Genomic DNA, 16,983 nt, shown 5'->3' on the forward strand with positions numbered 1-16,983 from the left:
TTGTATATCTCCATTTCTTTAGGGTCAGTTACTGAAAATTTACTGTGTTCTTTGGTGGTGTCATGTTTCCCTGATTTTTTGTGATCCCTGTAGCCTTTCATAGTTGTCTGCATATTTGAAGAGCCGTTATCTCTTCAAGACTTTATGGACCGACTTTGGTAAGGAAAGACCTTCACCTATGGATGTGAGGATGCTAGAGTATGCTATGACTCTGGGTCTAATGGTGCAGGGTGCCCAGGTTAGGGCATATCGTAGCTCTGGGCTCAGGGTGCAGGTCTCATTGGCTGAGGCCACATAGGTCCACAATATCAACAATTCTGTGATCCTTAGGGAAAGCTGTGGAGGGTCTACAGTGGCTGCAAGGGATGTTGGGGTCCTCAGTGGCTCTTCCAGGTCCAGTGGCTAGGGACCAGGGCAGGCAGTAGTGGTGGGCAGAGTCAGAAGTGTGTACACACATGGCTTCAGGGTCCAGCTTCAGGTGCCTGCATAGTGGGAGGGGGAAGCTGCAGACACACAGATAATAGCAAGGGCTGGGACTAGCAGAAAGGGCTGGTGCCAACTGATTGACAAGCAACTGCAGGGACCCTAGCTGTTGGCACATATTCATGAGGTTGTAGAGGCTAGCCATGAGCACATGCATGGCAGTGGAGGCAGGGATGGGAGTTGCGCTGGCAGTGTGCAGGTACACAGTTGCAGGGGCTACCTTTAGGTGAGCCTAGGGTTGCAGGCCAGTGACAAGTCAAGGTTGGATATGGGCCACAAGCAGCTGTGGGGGCCTTGGCTGTTGGGATACACTCCTGTGGCTACAGGGGCTTGCCGTGGTTGTACGCATGGCAGTGGAGGCCTGTGTTGGGAGTCAGGCTGGTGGCGTGCAGGTACACAGCTGCAGAGGCTAGACATGAGCACACACAAAGCAGTGGGGGTCAGCTGTAGGGGTCTAGACTGGTGTCTTACATGCACACAACCACAGAGGCCAGGGCTGCTACATAACTCGTGCTCTGTCAAGAGATGTGGAGGAAGCTGGGGGACTCAGGTGGCTGGCATCTGTGAATGCAGATACCTGTGGGGTGAAAACCTTAATGGCAAAATCTGCAGGGGTTCTGTGGTGGCTACTGGTTTCTTCAGTGGTGAAATATGCTGGGGTCCTCTGTGGAGCAGTCTGCTGGGGTCCATTATGAGGTCCCCAGTAATAAAAGCTGAGGGGTTCTGCAGTGTCCACAAGGGTTGTTGAGGTCCACAGCAGCAAAGGCTGCTGGGATCCTAGGCAGAGCAGGCCACTGTGAGCCATGGTTGCTCCCAATGCATGACTGATACTGGCAGCCTCTGTCTGCCCTACTTCCTTGTTCCTAGCCATGTCTTGATGTCTCAGTATTTATACCAAGTTTATTCCAGTTATCTCATTTGTAATTTTCTAGAGCTCCTTGGTTGCTTCTTAAATTGCTCCACACTGCTTCCTGGCTGTCTCATTTCTCTTTGCAGACAGCAATCACCATTTTCTTCCACTGAGTTGTCTGTTTTTTCCAAGTTTCTTTCATAAGTATTTCTTTTGGTCTTTAACTTTCATGTGGGAGGTTTCTTCCAATGGCTGTTGATGCTTGGCTGTCTGGAATTGCTGTGTAGGACCTGCTTACCACTGGGTTTCACTGTATGGAGGTTTGTGGGAAGCAGTGGTCATCTTATCCAACAGCTTTTAATACCATATATACTCTGATGACTCCAAAATTATTATATCTTAACTTCACTTCTGAACTCCAGACTTTCAATATCTCAGTCTGGAGGTCTAGAAGACATTTAAACCTTGAAAGGAAAAACCAGAAATATTGATCCCCACTGCTCTACTCTCAAAACTTCTCCCACAATGTTTCCTATTCCATTTCCACCCAGGTCAAAGTTGGGCAGGTCAAAACACAGGAGTCATTCTTCTCTGACCTTTCTCTTTTTTGTACACATGCACACCTATTCAATCTATCAACAACTCTGACTGGATCTATCCTTCAACACATATTCAGAATCCAACAACTTACCACTTCCACTGTTCCAACCCTATCTAGCTCAAGACACTGAAATCAAAATCTTTTGTTTGAATGACCGCTCCCTGTTTCCATTCTTGCTCTACTCCAGTCCTTCTGCACACATCAGCTGGAGGAATCCTTTTAAAATGTGAGCCAAATCATGTAGTTCCCCTGCTCAAATACCTTCACAGGCCTTCTGTCACACTTAGAATAAAATGCAAAATCCTTACCAAAAATATCATCCTCCAAGCCACCATTCTGAGGGGAGTTCTTAGCTTCAAACTGTCATTCTTCCTTCACTTTCCACATCTAATTGATCATCAAAATTCATCATTTTTACTTATTAACATCTACATTCTCTATTGCATTTTTTTCTCCATTACTATTGCTGCCTAGCCATTATTTCTTGCCTGAATCACTTCTGTGGTCTCTTTCCTCCCTGATTCCAGTCTTCTGCATTTTATACTCTCTCAGCATTTAAAACTCACATCCAATCATGTCACTCCATGGTTCTATCAGACTAGCAGTTCTACTAATTTGGGGCTTACAAAGCTCTTTGTGATCTGGCTCTTGCCTCCTTCTTGGCCTTATCTCCCAATTGCTAACATACACTTACATGCCAAAGTTACCAAATATCTTATAGTTTCCTGGAATTACTACTTCCCTATGCTCTGTGCCATTTTGGAATGTCTTTCCTTATGGCTTGTCTTCCTGATGAAGCCCTGCGCATCTCTCAAGACTCACCTTAAGCATTACTTGCCTCTGGAAGCTTTCACTGATTTCTCATAGCCCCAGGAAATCAGCTACTCCCTCTAACAGCATCAATGTATATCTTAATTATGACATGCAGCTCATAAACCTTCTTGTTTGTGGTCTATTTGATCCCACTAGAGTAGTTTCTAAACACGGGGACCATGCATGGGGTTCAGAGGCAACTATCAATTCCCTAAAATTGAGTATAAAGTTTTGTATGCAAAATCATACTTGCATCGTCCTGGGGAGAAATTTTATCAATCCTCCATAATCTAGAAAGAGTTAGGAACCAATACCCTAGATGGTGATATTCTTTTTTTTTTTTAATTTTTATTTTTGGCTGCGTTGGGTCTTCGTTGCTGTGTGTGGGCTTTCTCTGGTTGAGGCGAGTGGGGGCTACTCTTCGTTGCGGTGTGCGGGCTTCTCATTGCGGTGGCTTCTCTTGTTGCAGAGCACAGGCTCTAGGCATGCGGGCTTCAGTAGTTGTGGCACGCAGGCTCAGAAGATGTGGCTCACGGGCTCTAGAGCGCAGGCTCAGTAGTTGTGGCACATGGGCTTAGTTGCTCCCCGGCATGTGGGATCTTCCCGGACCAGGGCTCGAACCCTTGTCCCCTGCATTGGCAGGCAGATTCTTAACCACTGCACCGTAGATGGTGATATTCTTAAGGGAAGGAGTAAGTCTCGTTCATCTTTTTTTTTTTTTTTTTTTTTTTGCGATATGAGGGCCTCTCACTGTTGTGGCCTCTCCCGTTGCTGAGCACAGGCTCCGGATGCGCAGGCTCAGTGGCCATGGCTCACGGGCCCAGCCGCTCCGCGGCACGTGGGATCTTCCCGGACCGGGGCACAAACCCGTGTCCCCTACATCAGCAGGCGGACTCCCAACCACTGCGCCACCAGGGAAGCCCAGTCTCGTTCATCTTTAATTTCTATATCTCACACATACCACTTCACACAGAGCATAGTTAAGGCAACTGAATACAAATGCTTTTGTATACTTGTAAATATACATAAGCAAATACACAGAAGCAATTGATATGTTATTTGTATATTATTTAGGCAAAGTTCCTATGGTTCTTGACCAGGCATGGTCATACTTTGCATCCTCTATGTTTCCTAAAAATATTACATTTTCTTAAAGAGATATTTGTAATTCTTTCTAAAACTTGTAATTCTCACCAATATACACTCCTTGCATATATACTCCTCAAAGTAAGGTTTTACCCAGTCCTTTAGTCTAAGCTTAAGAGTCACCTAAGGTTTCTGATGTTTATTTGTTTTACTTAAAAATTCTGTACCTTTTAGTTACTTCTTCTCATTCAGCCTGCAAAATGTAATCTTGGTTATCAGTCAACTCAATACACTTTTATAATAACCAACAGACAGTTAAGGATTTATCTTGGAAATACTGGTACACTGATAAACAACAAGGCCCTACTGTATAACACAGGGAACTATATTCAATATCTTGTAATAAACTCTCATGGAAAAGAATCTGAAAAAGAATACACACACACACACACACACACACACACAACTGAATCACTCTGCTATACACCAGAAACTAACACAACATTGTAAATCAACTATAGTTCAATAAAAAAAAGTTTTAAGAAAGAAATGCTGGTACATCATTTCCAGAGTTAATCATTACATTAATTAATAACTGGCTCTTTTCAGCTTCAACTACCTTCTCTTCTTAAGAGGTGGAGAGAAACAAAATTTTAGTAACTGCTGCAGGCTGAAGGAGCTCTGTTCACCAGCAAAACCAACTGAGAAATGACCGCTAGACATTACAGTAGGCCCAACAGCCCTACATAATAATTCCATTTACAGAGCAAGTGTGATAGGTACTGTCCAGATAGGAAGAGCCCTTAAATACATTGAAACAAAGACAAAGGAATGATTTTAGCAACAGTGTTTCATAATGTAATTAGGGATAGTAAGAGAGAAAAAATTAAGTGTGCAGGAGCAAGCTACACTGTGTAATATTTCTTACCATTTTATAGAGATCTGAGACACTAATCTGGTCCGCATCCACTACTTCAAAGTCCTTTCGAGGCACCAGGTCCAGGCCCAAATGCCTAGTAAAGAGAAAGACCACATTCAGCATGCCATATCCTCAAATTACTCATCTCTCTTTATGTGCCTGGGAGCCCATGCCAACCATGACCTTATGGACAGAAGTTCAGACAGTGCCTCCGCAGGGACATGCCTTTATCCAGTAACCTAACTGTGTTCACCTTCAGGTAAATAAATGAGGCTAGGAATTTTAAGACTGGGACAATTTTCTTCATCAAGCAGTTCCCCCTGTGATGGTAAAAATGATTCATTCAGTATCACATTTATAACAGATTGCTTGAGTTCACTAAGGATGGATTTTCTTAGATCATTAATAAGTTGTGTTTATTTTTCGATTTCCCCCATCTTGCAAGTATGCACAGGCTCAGCCATGCATTACTTTCATTAGGATAAAAAAAATTATTCAGTGTCCAAGTAGATTTGTAATTCAAAGTCAAACACATAAAAATCACTTCCTGGGAATTGCAGGAGGTCCACTGGTTAGGATTCTGCACTTTTACTGCCATGGGCATGGGTTCAATCCCTGGCTGGGAAACTAAGATCCTGCAAGGCACAGCCAAAAAAAAAAAAGAAAAAATCACCTCCTAAAGGTATTAAACTCAAAGAAACATATGCTTTGGTTGAGTTTTATCTCATTTTCAATTTAATTAATACTGACACTGGGTTATAGTAAAGACCTCACCACACATTAGCCAATACCTTAAGACACTTTAGATGGAAGTTTAACCAGGGAGCACGATTAATAAAGAAAACAATACTTAGAAGATCTGGTATAACTTGGGCATGAAGGAATAAGTGATAATGATTAATAGTTGATTGGGAGGCAGTATGAGACAGTGGAAGTAACTCTGGACAGGTACAACTCTTGGGTTCAAATATGGTACATAATTGATATTCAATACATGTTACGCCCTTTCTCACTCTCTAGAACAACAGCTCTAAATCTGGAGTCAGTGGAATTAGGGGTTGTGGACCCCTGTAACTACGTATGAAAGTATGTGCATGTGTTCATATATGCATTTTCTCTGAGGAGAGAGCCTATAACTCTCATCAGGGTTTCAGAGCTGTTCTGTGACCACCCAACTCTAAAACGAGTGTTATGAATTATTGCACCTGGCAAAAGTATGCCATAGATGATGGAAGGAGAAGTGTATATATTTTTTTCTTCACTTAGATTATGAACTACATTTAGAATATGCTAGCAAAACTAATTCTCTAGGCTCTTTCTGTGCATAAAACTCCCATTTATTTAAAATAAGCCACGTATACATCCAAAATGCAGAATTATTTTATTTACAATTTAACCCTATTTTATAGGAAAAGATATGAAGAGGTTAAATGGTAATAAGACTGATAAAATTAAAATGGGGAATCAAACCTACATGAAGAAGCTATAAGCGAACACACTAATCACACAGACTAATATGATTACTATGATAAAGAATTAAAATTTAGATGTGTACTTCTTAGCAGGCAACAAAAAGGAGAAACCTATTTTTCTATTAAAGGATAAAACCCCATATTTTTCTATTACCTATTACTATAACTTGTATTATTCTATAATAGAGAAATATGAGTTTTTAAAGAGGAAATAATTTTTTGGTATTAAATGCAGAAAAAAAAACCCTTGTAGTTCTGCATGATGAGAAGATCAGTAATACACTGTTGTCCTCAACTATAATAGTTCACAGTTTAATGGTAAAACCATGCCATCAAATCTGACTACTGATGTTAATACACTTAAATCTGTAAGAGATTTTATTTCCTGTCTTCATACATCAAAGAAGTACTCCATTCAATCACCTCTTATTAATTATTCTTAATTTCCCTGAAATAATTTCAGGCCTCTGGCTTCTAATACTTATAGCATATAAAGGCAGTAGTATCATGGAGAGCAAGATATAGTTGAAGCACATCCTTTCCACCTCTCTCATCTTAAAAAGCAATTTACATCTGAAAGATAATTTTGCAGTTTTGATCTCAAATATTCAGAATACTTTTACATGCATGTGGAAGAACAGTTGAAAGATCACAAAAATGGTATTAGTATTTGTACAAGGAAAATGAAATTAAACAATTTATCAATTTAAGATATTTTACAAATTTTCTGTAGTCATGCTGTTGAAAATTCTTTAAATACAAAAATGAAGAGATAAAATTTCATACATATTCTTTAACCACTGATGGTCACAATATATATGAGGTAGTCTAAATATTACAATTAATTAACAAAAAGAAGACTGTACAAATAATCCAATCAAAATAGATGTTTTCAGCACAACAGCTTAAGAAAAAATCCAGATGGATCTAAGTCAGTAAAGCCAGGGTTGAGAGTATATGCTCTGTAGTAGTGCACTACACGCAATGATGTGGCTTGTCTGGAGAATGGCATCTATGCAAACTCTACCTTGGCACTATGCCATGCTTAGCTTGCTTGTCCATTCAATTACCCACCCATATACCCATCCACTCACCCCAAAGACACTCTCTGAGGATCTATCATGTACCACCAATGGTACTGGATATAGGAAATAGAGCAGTTTTGAGTCAAGCAAATGTTCATATTCCTCATGCTAATTCTCCCAAGAGCAAAGTGTTTTCCCTCTCCTAGAAGTTGTTAGAACACAGTACCTTTTAGTTTCTTGATTTCGTTTCCTTAGGAAATAAGAAAATGATTAACAGGTGATCTAATAAAACCGAAGACTGATTTCCTTCTACTAAGATCATCTTCAATGGAGGAAGAGTAGTTTCCAAAAGCTAAATCGAAGGACTGTCCTCATTGGAAGAAGGCAGAGGTGCTGCACAGTGAGAAACAACACATGTTCACTAAAATTTCACTCTGTAAAAGAGGTTCCTGGCTATTTCTTCCTATGGCATATTCTAAGAACAGTGAACAGTAAGTGCAGGGAATGGTCAACTTAGTCTCTTTATGGTCACAGCAAAGGAAGGCAGTGCATCAGAGTAGTTAGGAGCATGGGCTCTGATGTCAGATTGCCTAGTTTGTATCTTGGCTCTCCCAAGCAATACTGTCTTCTCTACTGTCACAGGCTACTGTAAGCATTAATCCATGTAAAGCACTCAGTACACTGCCAGGCATTGTGAACTGCTTCTGCTGTTATCATTATGTGTTACCTCGTTAGCTAAAATATGACTTAATGTACAAGGATTGCGATTAAAGAGAATTGTGTCTGAAAAAAGACTCCTAAACAAGCAGGAGGCATACGACTACATATACATCTACATACAGATGTAGTACAGAGCTGAGTTTTTAAAATGGTCTTACCAACTGCTTAGGTAAATAGTCTTCACAAAAATAGTCTTCTCTCACCACTTGTCACTAATCACTCATTCATTCATTCCAATAATTCAATAAATATTAGCACCTACTCTATGCTAGGCTCCTGATGAACTTAGGGACACAGCAGTGAATAAAAGACATATTTCTGTTCCTGCATTCTTTTAGGTGCACCACTCTATAAAGACCGTGAATCTCTATCAAATTCTTTGAACTTTACATGTCTTTTGAATGTTCCATATTCTGTTCTATTTTCTATTGTATCTTTTTCTTCTGGGTTTCCTCATCTGAACCACAGAACATAGAAGATAACTTGAAGTTAATTAATTATATACGATGGATGTTTTAAGGCATTTAAGATTTAGTTCTCCCCCAGAATCAGTTGAAAAAGGCTAGAGATACTAAGATTTTCTGTGGGCAGTGCCCTTTTCTAATACTTACACTATGAGAGCATATAGATATAACTATACTAATGAAAGCATGGTATATTTATATAGTAATAAAATAGAAGATATAACTAATAATAGCTACCTTTTACTGAACATTTACTTGGAATAGGTATTTTATGTATATCCCCTCTAAGCACTATGGGAAGTACACAGTATTAGACCCATTTTATAATTGAGGAAACTGAAGCCCAGAGAGGTTACTAAGTAGCCTATTAAGGGAGTCCAGTTGAGCTTGTCTCAAGCTAGGTCTGTCTTACTCCGAACCCATGATATTTCCACTATACCTGCCACCTTCCTACTAATAACCAGGAAGTTAAATACTAATGGCTATAAATGATTGTAATCAATTTGGTCATAATAGTTTGAGGAATAATTTTGTGTCAATACATCAATCCAGAAGGAAACAAACATAGACTGATGAATGAGTAGCCAACAGGCGTAAGAAAAACCCACCTTGTTACTTAGATACATTCATGTAGTGCCTATCAAGTGCAGACACTATGCTAAGTGCAGGGTATGCTGATGAGCAAAACAGATGCACAAAGGATGAGTGTGTGTGTGTAAGTTAATCATTTGAACATGGTAACTTGAGAGGAATTTTGACACATGCATAGTTTAAACATAGTTATCTCAGACTTCTTAAGTATGGCAAGAAACTGATTGATGGGTACGACACCTTATATCAGAAGAACTCTAAGAAGGCATTGGAAGCTTCTGCTAATTTCAGATGTCCTGAAGCTGGAAAATACCATTATGTCCTTAAAGAGATAGTACTGAACCATAAACTTTTCTGAGTCCTAGCTAAAAATTTACTCAGAGGAAACTCACTGGGGTTGGGGGCGGGTGGTGGTGGTGGCAGTATTCTCTGCACAGTATAACTCAAACTACTGCTTGTGTTGCTTCCTCCAAGAGCAATTCCCTTGGTAAGGAACATAAACTAAGCAGGAAGAAAGGGACATGGGTAGGTTAGGATCTTTGAAAACCTGAGAGAAGGTACAAAAGAAAAGCGAGGGAGGGAAATAATTTGATAGAGAGGGAGAGAAAGAATAACTAGAAAGTATACATTTATTGGTGATTTGTCTTAAAAGATGAGACTTCACAATAAAAAGATACCAATTTTTTCATTTGATACTTAAAATCTATAGAAACATTATTCTAATTCAACAAAAGCTTATAAAATGTTTACATTTTAATCAAATTGTACTTTCTACCTAAAGAAGAAATACAAAAATCCTATAAATTATTCTAAGAGTAAAGTATTTCTTACTTAGGTATTTTTCTATGGCAAAGATCAATTAGGCTGTCAGTCCTGGATTAATACAACTTTTAACTCATCTATGCTATATTTACTGTAGTGATGATAGTAGAGACTGAGAAGAAACTTTTCTCTATATCTTTATGGAAGGTGTCAAAAATATTAAATTAACACATTGAAGTTACATTGCTAGACAAATTATTTTAAATTTCCCTTGGAGAGGATGTAATTAACTGACTTAATCTTTGAAAAGGAGACTTGAGCAGAGATAATGGCTAGTTAATTTGAATACAACCTTGTTTTATGCCCTTCCTGTATTTTAGAACACAATATTATAAATGCTGATTTCTACCTAATACAATTTTAATGATTTTCACATATGGAATGAGTGTGCACATAGGCAAAGAGGCCAACAAGTATAAGCCACGTAAATTTAATGCCAGAATCCTCAAATTTTCAGCCAAATAAATAAAAATTCCTAATCTCAGGAAAAAAAATTAAAAGAGTTGTTATGTAGAGGTGGAGGGCTCTGCATTTAATTTAAACTCTAAATACAAGAGTACAGTACCAGTTTAGTTTTTATCCTTGAAAGTTCTAACTCAGTGTTAAAGCAGATATATATATTATGAGACATGTGGTATAGATAACAGAACAAAGATCAAATAACCCACAGACTAGAGATACTGACAATAATTTTCCTGGTTTTAAGACTCACACTTAAAAATGATCATAAAGATAGTAAGGTCCTACATAAATTATATGGGCTTTGGCATCAGTTCTGGGTACAAACACCAGTTCTACCACTCACTATGCAACACTGGAAAAAGTTCTTCTGAGCCTTTTTATGAGTTTCCTCATTAGGTAAAATGGAGCTCTTGTCTTGAATGAGCATAATCGCATTTCATTATAACAGTGCAGATAAGTTAGACCATGCACTTGCCACAGTGACACGGGTAGATGTACTCAATAAACTTAATAGGCTGTTATTAACAGTGTCTGAAATAGGTTTTGAAAAGGCAGAGCTATAAAGTCTAAGAGTCTAAAGAAAAAGGCATAAAGTTTAAAATTATATACAATTAATATTTAATTACATCAATTACAACGTAAAAATACATTCAGAAAATACTGATTGTGCACCCAAAACATGCCAGCATATGCTAAGCTTATCAATATTTCATGGCATTTATAAAAGTGTCGTGGAACAAGAAGAGTAGAATTATGAGGGCATACAATGGGAAGAATGGATACGGTTATCAGTGCTCAGCTGTTGCATGGAGCAGTCTCCTATATCTAACCTATTGGTACGAAATGACTTTATTTTTGCAGTATACCATCACTTCTTTCAAATTAAGAAGGAACGTTTTTAAAAGGGTTACTTCGAGTGAGAACCAGAGAGAATTGTCCTATTGGTTTGGGAGGCAATACATCTTTTTCCTTTAGTAATAGTAGACCTACAAAGTTCTCATTTAAGTTTTTAAGTGACTGTATTTTCCACTGGGGGTAAAGGGGAAAATGGAAAGAAGAAGAACTGGGGAAAGAAAGAAGTGGAAGGGGAGGGAGAAAGGAGGGAAGAAGATACAGAAGCACCAGGAGAGGAGGATCAGGGTTTCGAGAAAGGAGGGAGAAGGGAAAAAAGTGGGGTGTGTGTGGGGGGAAATGGAACTATGTTTCTGGTTTATATTGTTTATCAAAATGAACATATAAATACTCCCCCTACACACACACAAGCACATATACACTTTGTTGAGAAAAAGTTATTAATGAAGGTGGAACAGCTCTGTACTTTACTGACAGGTTTTTATAATGTTCTCTGCCTTTTTCAAATATAGTTTGAACTTGTTTCCAAGCTATCATCTTTAAGTTTTCAGATTTGACTGCAAAATCTGATTGGTCTGTTTTCTAACTTTTATCATAAAGAGGTATTGATATTTCTAAAATATTTCTCTTGTTCATTTACTGGTATGTATAGTGCAGTTAAACTGCAACATAATGATTTATACAACTATCAGTGTCATCAGTTCAAGAGTAACAATTTGCGTGGCACATAGTGATGCTATGTTTGCAAATTACTACCATTCTTGATTTTTTAAAATAAATACAATGATACCATATAGTACTGTTTGGAGCTGAGGAGACAGGATCAGTAGCTATACTGTAAGTTAACATACTACATTTTGCTAAGATTTTTACTGCCCAGAGTTAGATTTAAAGAACACTGTCCGATCTATCGTACATCTGAATTCATGTTATATCATACAAGGAGTCTTGTGGTGTATGCCAAGCAATCCTATTAACAGTCAAAAGAGGTTGTAATTTAATGAAACAAACAAGGATAGGACGGTGTCACTTCAAAAGGTCACAAATAACTAATGTAGAGTTGTTCTTTTTTCTTTTCTACCGAACAGTACCACTCTGGGTTGGATTCACTGTTTATTAGATCCCGTGTTTCCTCTTTCCTGATTTACTCTTCTATTTCTGGAAGAACACATTCTCAAGTCTCTTCTTAAGAAAGGAGCCATGACAGGTAACTTCTGCATCCTTAAATACTTTAAAAGGGCTTTATTTGGCCCTTACACTTGATTATATAGTTTGGTTGTTTATAAAATTCTGGGTGGCAAATCATTTCCCAACAGAAATTTGAAGATATTACTTCATTATATTCTAGCATCCAGTGTTACTGATAAAACTTTTGAGGCTGGTGTGAATCTTATTCTTTTGTAAGAAGACCTGTTTTTTTCTGTCTGATAACCTTTTAGGATCTTCTCTTCAGCCCCAAATATTGAAATATCTTAATGTGCCTCACTGTAGGTTTTGGGTTTTCTTCTCCATTCATTATACTAGGTATTTGATGGACTCTTCCAATCCTAAGTCACCTGCCCTTTGGCTCTAGGAAATTCTCTTCTATCATTTCTTTAGAATTTCCTCTTTATCGCCTTTGTTCTTTTCCTGGAAATATAATGTCTGATGTTGGATCCCCTAGATTGAATCTCTGTACTGTTGTTTTTTCCTCAACCATTTCCCATCTTTTTGTTTTATTTTCCCAGAGATGACATAAAATTATCTTTCTGTTCTCTTCCTAAATTCTTTTTTGAAATCCTATTCTCCATTCCTTTTTCGTAGAATTTTATAATGCATAACGAATCTTCTTGATTCTCTTGGAGGATACTCAGAGATTTTTAAAGTTCTTTACTAATCTCTAGCTCTCTCTAGGGCCAGGTATTTTGTTTATCCTGGTCTCCCTCTCTTCCCTGTGAAAGGATTTCTTCAAATACCTGGTAATATTTGATTGCCCATTCAAATTTAAAAGGCACTAGAAATGTGACAAGTTTTTTGTACATGGGTGGGTGGCTAGCAAGCTTCCCTTTCTGGTGAGTGGAAGGGATTTGTTCATTACACTTTGAAACCCTTAAATGCCTCAATATGGAGGGCTTTGCAATAAAGTCCCAGTTCAAACTTTTGTTGCCCAGTTTCCCCCTAGGCAATTGGTCTTTGTATTTGTCTATCTGAAAGGGAAACACCTGGCTGCCAGGTTTGCTACTCATGGTAGCAAAAGTAGTGAATTATTACTTTACATACTTTTAAGCACTTCCTTTTTTTAAGCCCCAGGGCACACTCCCTTTCTTCCATGATTCTAGCAGCTGCAAGGCAGACCAACTCCTTCATTAGCTAAAGTTTCCTCCATATATTACAGGCTGCTTCTTCTGTTACTAATCCTCCATCTAATTTTCAGCTTCTGGAAATGGGTTCACATATCCCATTTATTGCTGCGCTCCTCCCACTCTTTTTATTTTTTATCATTTCAATGATGTCTTGAGGGGGAGAGGAGCTAAAGACTTGTTCTAAAATATACTTAAGGTAAATGTATATCTTAAATAGGAAGCAACCTAGTCACTTCAAAGTTCAATGGACCCGATTTTAAGAGAATGAGGCAAAAGCATTTGAGAATTATATCAATTATTAAATCTAGGAAGAAATAAAATCTGAGTACTATCTACTCCAGCTTCCCATGCCAAAGTCTTATAATTTTACTTGTATGGCAATAGTAAATAGTCATACCCACTGCATAAATACAGGACTATTTCTGAATGATGAATTAGTTAAGAATATTCTGATGTACAGATGTAGACAGTTCCCATGTGTAGTATATACTTATTCGGATTCATTATATGGCTATAAAATGTAAAGGACACCAAATTCACCAAATTCAAAGGTACTAAGAGATGAAACAAAAGAGTATTCTGATTACTGAGGTTTAGAATCAAGGAATTTGAGATGGAAGAAACCCCAGAGGCTAATGTAGTCCAATTATTTAATTTTCTGGAAGTGAAAATAGGGGCTGAGAGAGTTTCAGTGAGTAGAACCAGTGAGTGTCCTTTGCTATAAACTGAAAGAAACGGCTACTCATTGTAAAAATGATCAAAGCTTAGTGGAGAATACAACAATGTCTTTAATCCCTAAAGATAAGCTTTGATCAGGTACAACTGTATGAGGACTGAGTTATCATAAATGAAACTGAGAGATGCCCAAATGACATTCATACTTACTCATTGCCCCAGTCCAGGCGCACGGTGATGTGCCGCTTAACCTCCCGCACCTGATCCTGAGTCAGGTGACCAGACAGGAGCTGCCTTCGAAGGTCAATAAGTTCATTCATCACATGGCGTAGCTTGTAGAAAAGATCTACTTTATGTTTCTGAAAGGGCATTTTTGGTGTTGGGTGAAATAAAAAAGGGATATGGAAAGGGAATGAAAAAAAAAAGAGAAATAGTTAAACTATGAAAAGTGCTCAATTCTCTGAACCTCTAAAAACAGGCAATGTAAAGAGAGGCTTATTTAAGAATCTTAAACCAAAGTCCTTAGTTCCTACTGTCTAAAAATCTCTATAAGGTGACATCTAACAACATAATTGATCTGGCTTATGCAAAGTACCATTTGTCTATCTCTACTCTATCCTGGACTATTAATTTTCCAGTAAGTTACTAAACTTAATCAGAACCAAAAGAAACACAGGAGCCTAGAGTGGTTTTCTCTGACAGAAGTTACTATGTATGACAAAGATGTCAACCATCCAGCAACATCTCTGGTTTCTCCAGGAAGGATACACAAGTTTGGGTAGGGAGAGAGAGAATCACTTGCCCTATTTTAAAGAACTGTTTCAACATAAAGCTACAGTCTCTGGAGTGAGATTCATTCCAGGTTTCCAGGCCTCATCTAGCTTTAATTAGCTTTTGAAAACAGTATGTGTCCCTAGTGTCATAGAGTTCTACTCTTTTCAGTTCAATAAAAAGCATCACAGCTCAGTGGTTTGTGACCACCTAGAGGGGTGGGATAGGGAGAGTGGGAGGGAGGGAGACGCAAGAGGGAAGAGATATGGGAACATATGTATACGTATAACTGATTCACTTTGTTATAAAGCAGATACTAACACACCATTGTAAAGCAATTATACTCCAATAAAGTGTCACAAAAAAAGTGTCACCTTTATAAGAGTTAAATGGAAACAGCTTAATGAACTTAATTATGGACATCACAGTGGTTTTAACAAGTAAAAAATGTAAATGCCATGACAGCAGATGCTTAACAAAAATTAGCATCTTACTTAAGAATATAGGTTTAAGAACTAAAGTTCTATTTGCTCACAAGTGGAATCTTGATTTTGGAATCTTTCGGTTTCTGTTTTTATTATAGAGAAGCACAATTTTATATGATAATTAAAATTCTTGGAATGTAACTAATCTATAAAGAATGCTTTTAAAGACAGATCAATCTTTACATTAGTGTTAGTAAAATCTCTATCTGGGATTTCCCCTAAAAAGACACTTGTCAAAATAAGCTGGATTCAAGTGACTGTAAACAAAATTATAATTATAAAGTAAATTACAAATCAGTAGAATTAGCTAATGTTTTTAAGTGGCTCTGAGCTTATGATTAAAATGTTTGGAACATCATACTACTTAGAAATCATCTAATGGAGCACTAGAGCAGATTTTTAAAGGTCCATCTTAAAGAGAAATTATTTTTAAGTAGAAGACATTAGAAATTACGCACTCTAACTACATCAAGCTGTTCCTTCTTCACTCAATGAACATATGAAGACAACTTAAGCACCTTGATGGTACACATTGCTGGCAGATGGGCAGAACTCAAATTCTTGCCAGCTCAAATGCAACAAAGCCTAAGCAAATTACATCTGCAAAATTGAGATCTTGAGATAAGCAATAAAGGCAATGTGGTGTTTGTTTCCAGCACATGCATTTCTTTATGATAAATCAGGGCCACCTGTCTAAGTTTAAAATAGAAAGTTAGATTATTATTTTCCCATCAAGCCATACACAACAATCCACTACATACATATGCAAGCATTGATTTATTCATTCAATTAACAAATGCTTATGGAGCACCTGCTGAGTGCTATTACTTTGTTGTGATCAAAAGTCCCTACTCTCTTGGGCTTCCCTGGTGGTGCAGTGGTTGAGAGTCCGCCTGCCGATGCAGGGGACACAGGTTCGTGCCCCGGTCCGGGAAGATCCCACATGCCGCGGAGCGGCTAGGCCCGTGAGCCACGGCTGCTGAGCCTGCGCGTCCAGAGCCTGTGCTCCGCAATGGGAGAGGCCACAACAGTGAGAGACCCGCGTACCGCAAAAAAAAAAAAAAAAAAAAAAAAAGTCCCTACTCTCATGGTGCTTTCATTCTAGAGAGCAGAAATAGACCATACGCAAATACATAATGGTGGTGAAGATTCTAAGAAGAAAAATTAAAGCAGAATAGGGACAGGGGGTGGCCAAGGGTGCGTTGGCTGGGAAGTAGAAGTTACTGCTTCAGGTAGAATGGTCAGGGAAAGGCTTCCTTGTGAGCCGAACTTTAAGTAGAAACCTGAATGAAATAAAGTGACAGCATTTAGGAAAACTGGGGAAATTTTATAGGCATGAGAAACAGCAAGAGCAAATGCCTCAATGTGGAAGTGAACTTGGCATGTTCACAGAGAATAAAGAAGTCAGTGCACCTGGAGCGAAGTGAACAAGGGGGAAAGTGGTGATGATGCAGTCAGAGAGGCAACACAGACCAGATTAGGCAGGGCCTTTGTAAATTATGTTAAGGTATTTAGCTTTTACTCCTAGCAAGATGGGAAGCCACTGGAGA

At 38.4% G+C, this 16,983-nt stretch overlaps 1 protein-coding gene across 5 annotated transcripts in view; it reads right to left on the reverse strand.

The window, feature by feature from the left end:
* Window positions 1-16,983, reverse strand: part of DOCK3 (dedicator of cytokinesis 3) — a 404,100-nt gene that overhangs the window by 185,190 nt on the left and 201,927 nt on the right. For all 5 annotated transcript variants that reach the window (XM_082638633.1, XM_082638632.1, XM_082638631.1 and 2 more), the window contains 2 exons: window positions 14,388-14,536; window positions 4,762-4,846 (listed from right to left, as the gene is read on the reverse strand). In XM_082638633.1, coding sequence (XP_082494759.1) covers window positions 4,762-4,846; window positions 14,388-14,536 — 234 coding nt within the window. The remainder of the gene's footprint in view (window positions 1-4,761; window positions 4,847-14,387; window positions 14,537-16,983) is intronic.

Source organism: Mesoplodon mirus (genome assembly GCF_964341445.2).
Source record: "Mesoplodon mirus genome assembly, chromosome: 12".
Classification (NCBI taxonomy): Eukaryota; Metazoa; Chordata; class Mammalia; order Artiodactyla; family Ziphiidae; genus Mesoplodon; species Mesoplodon mirus.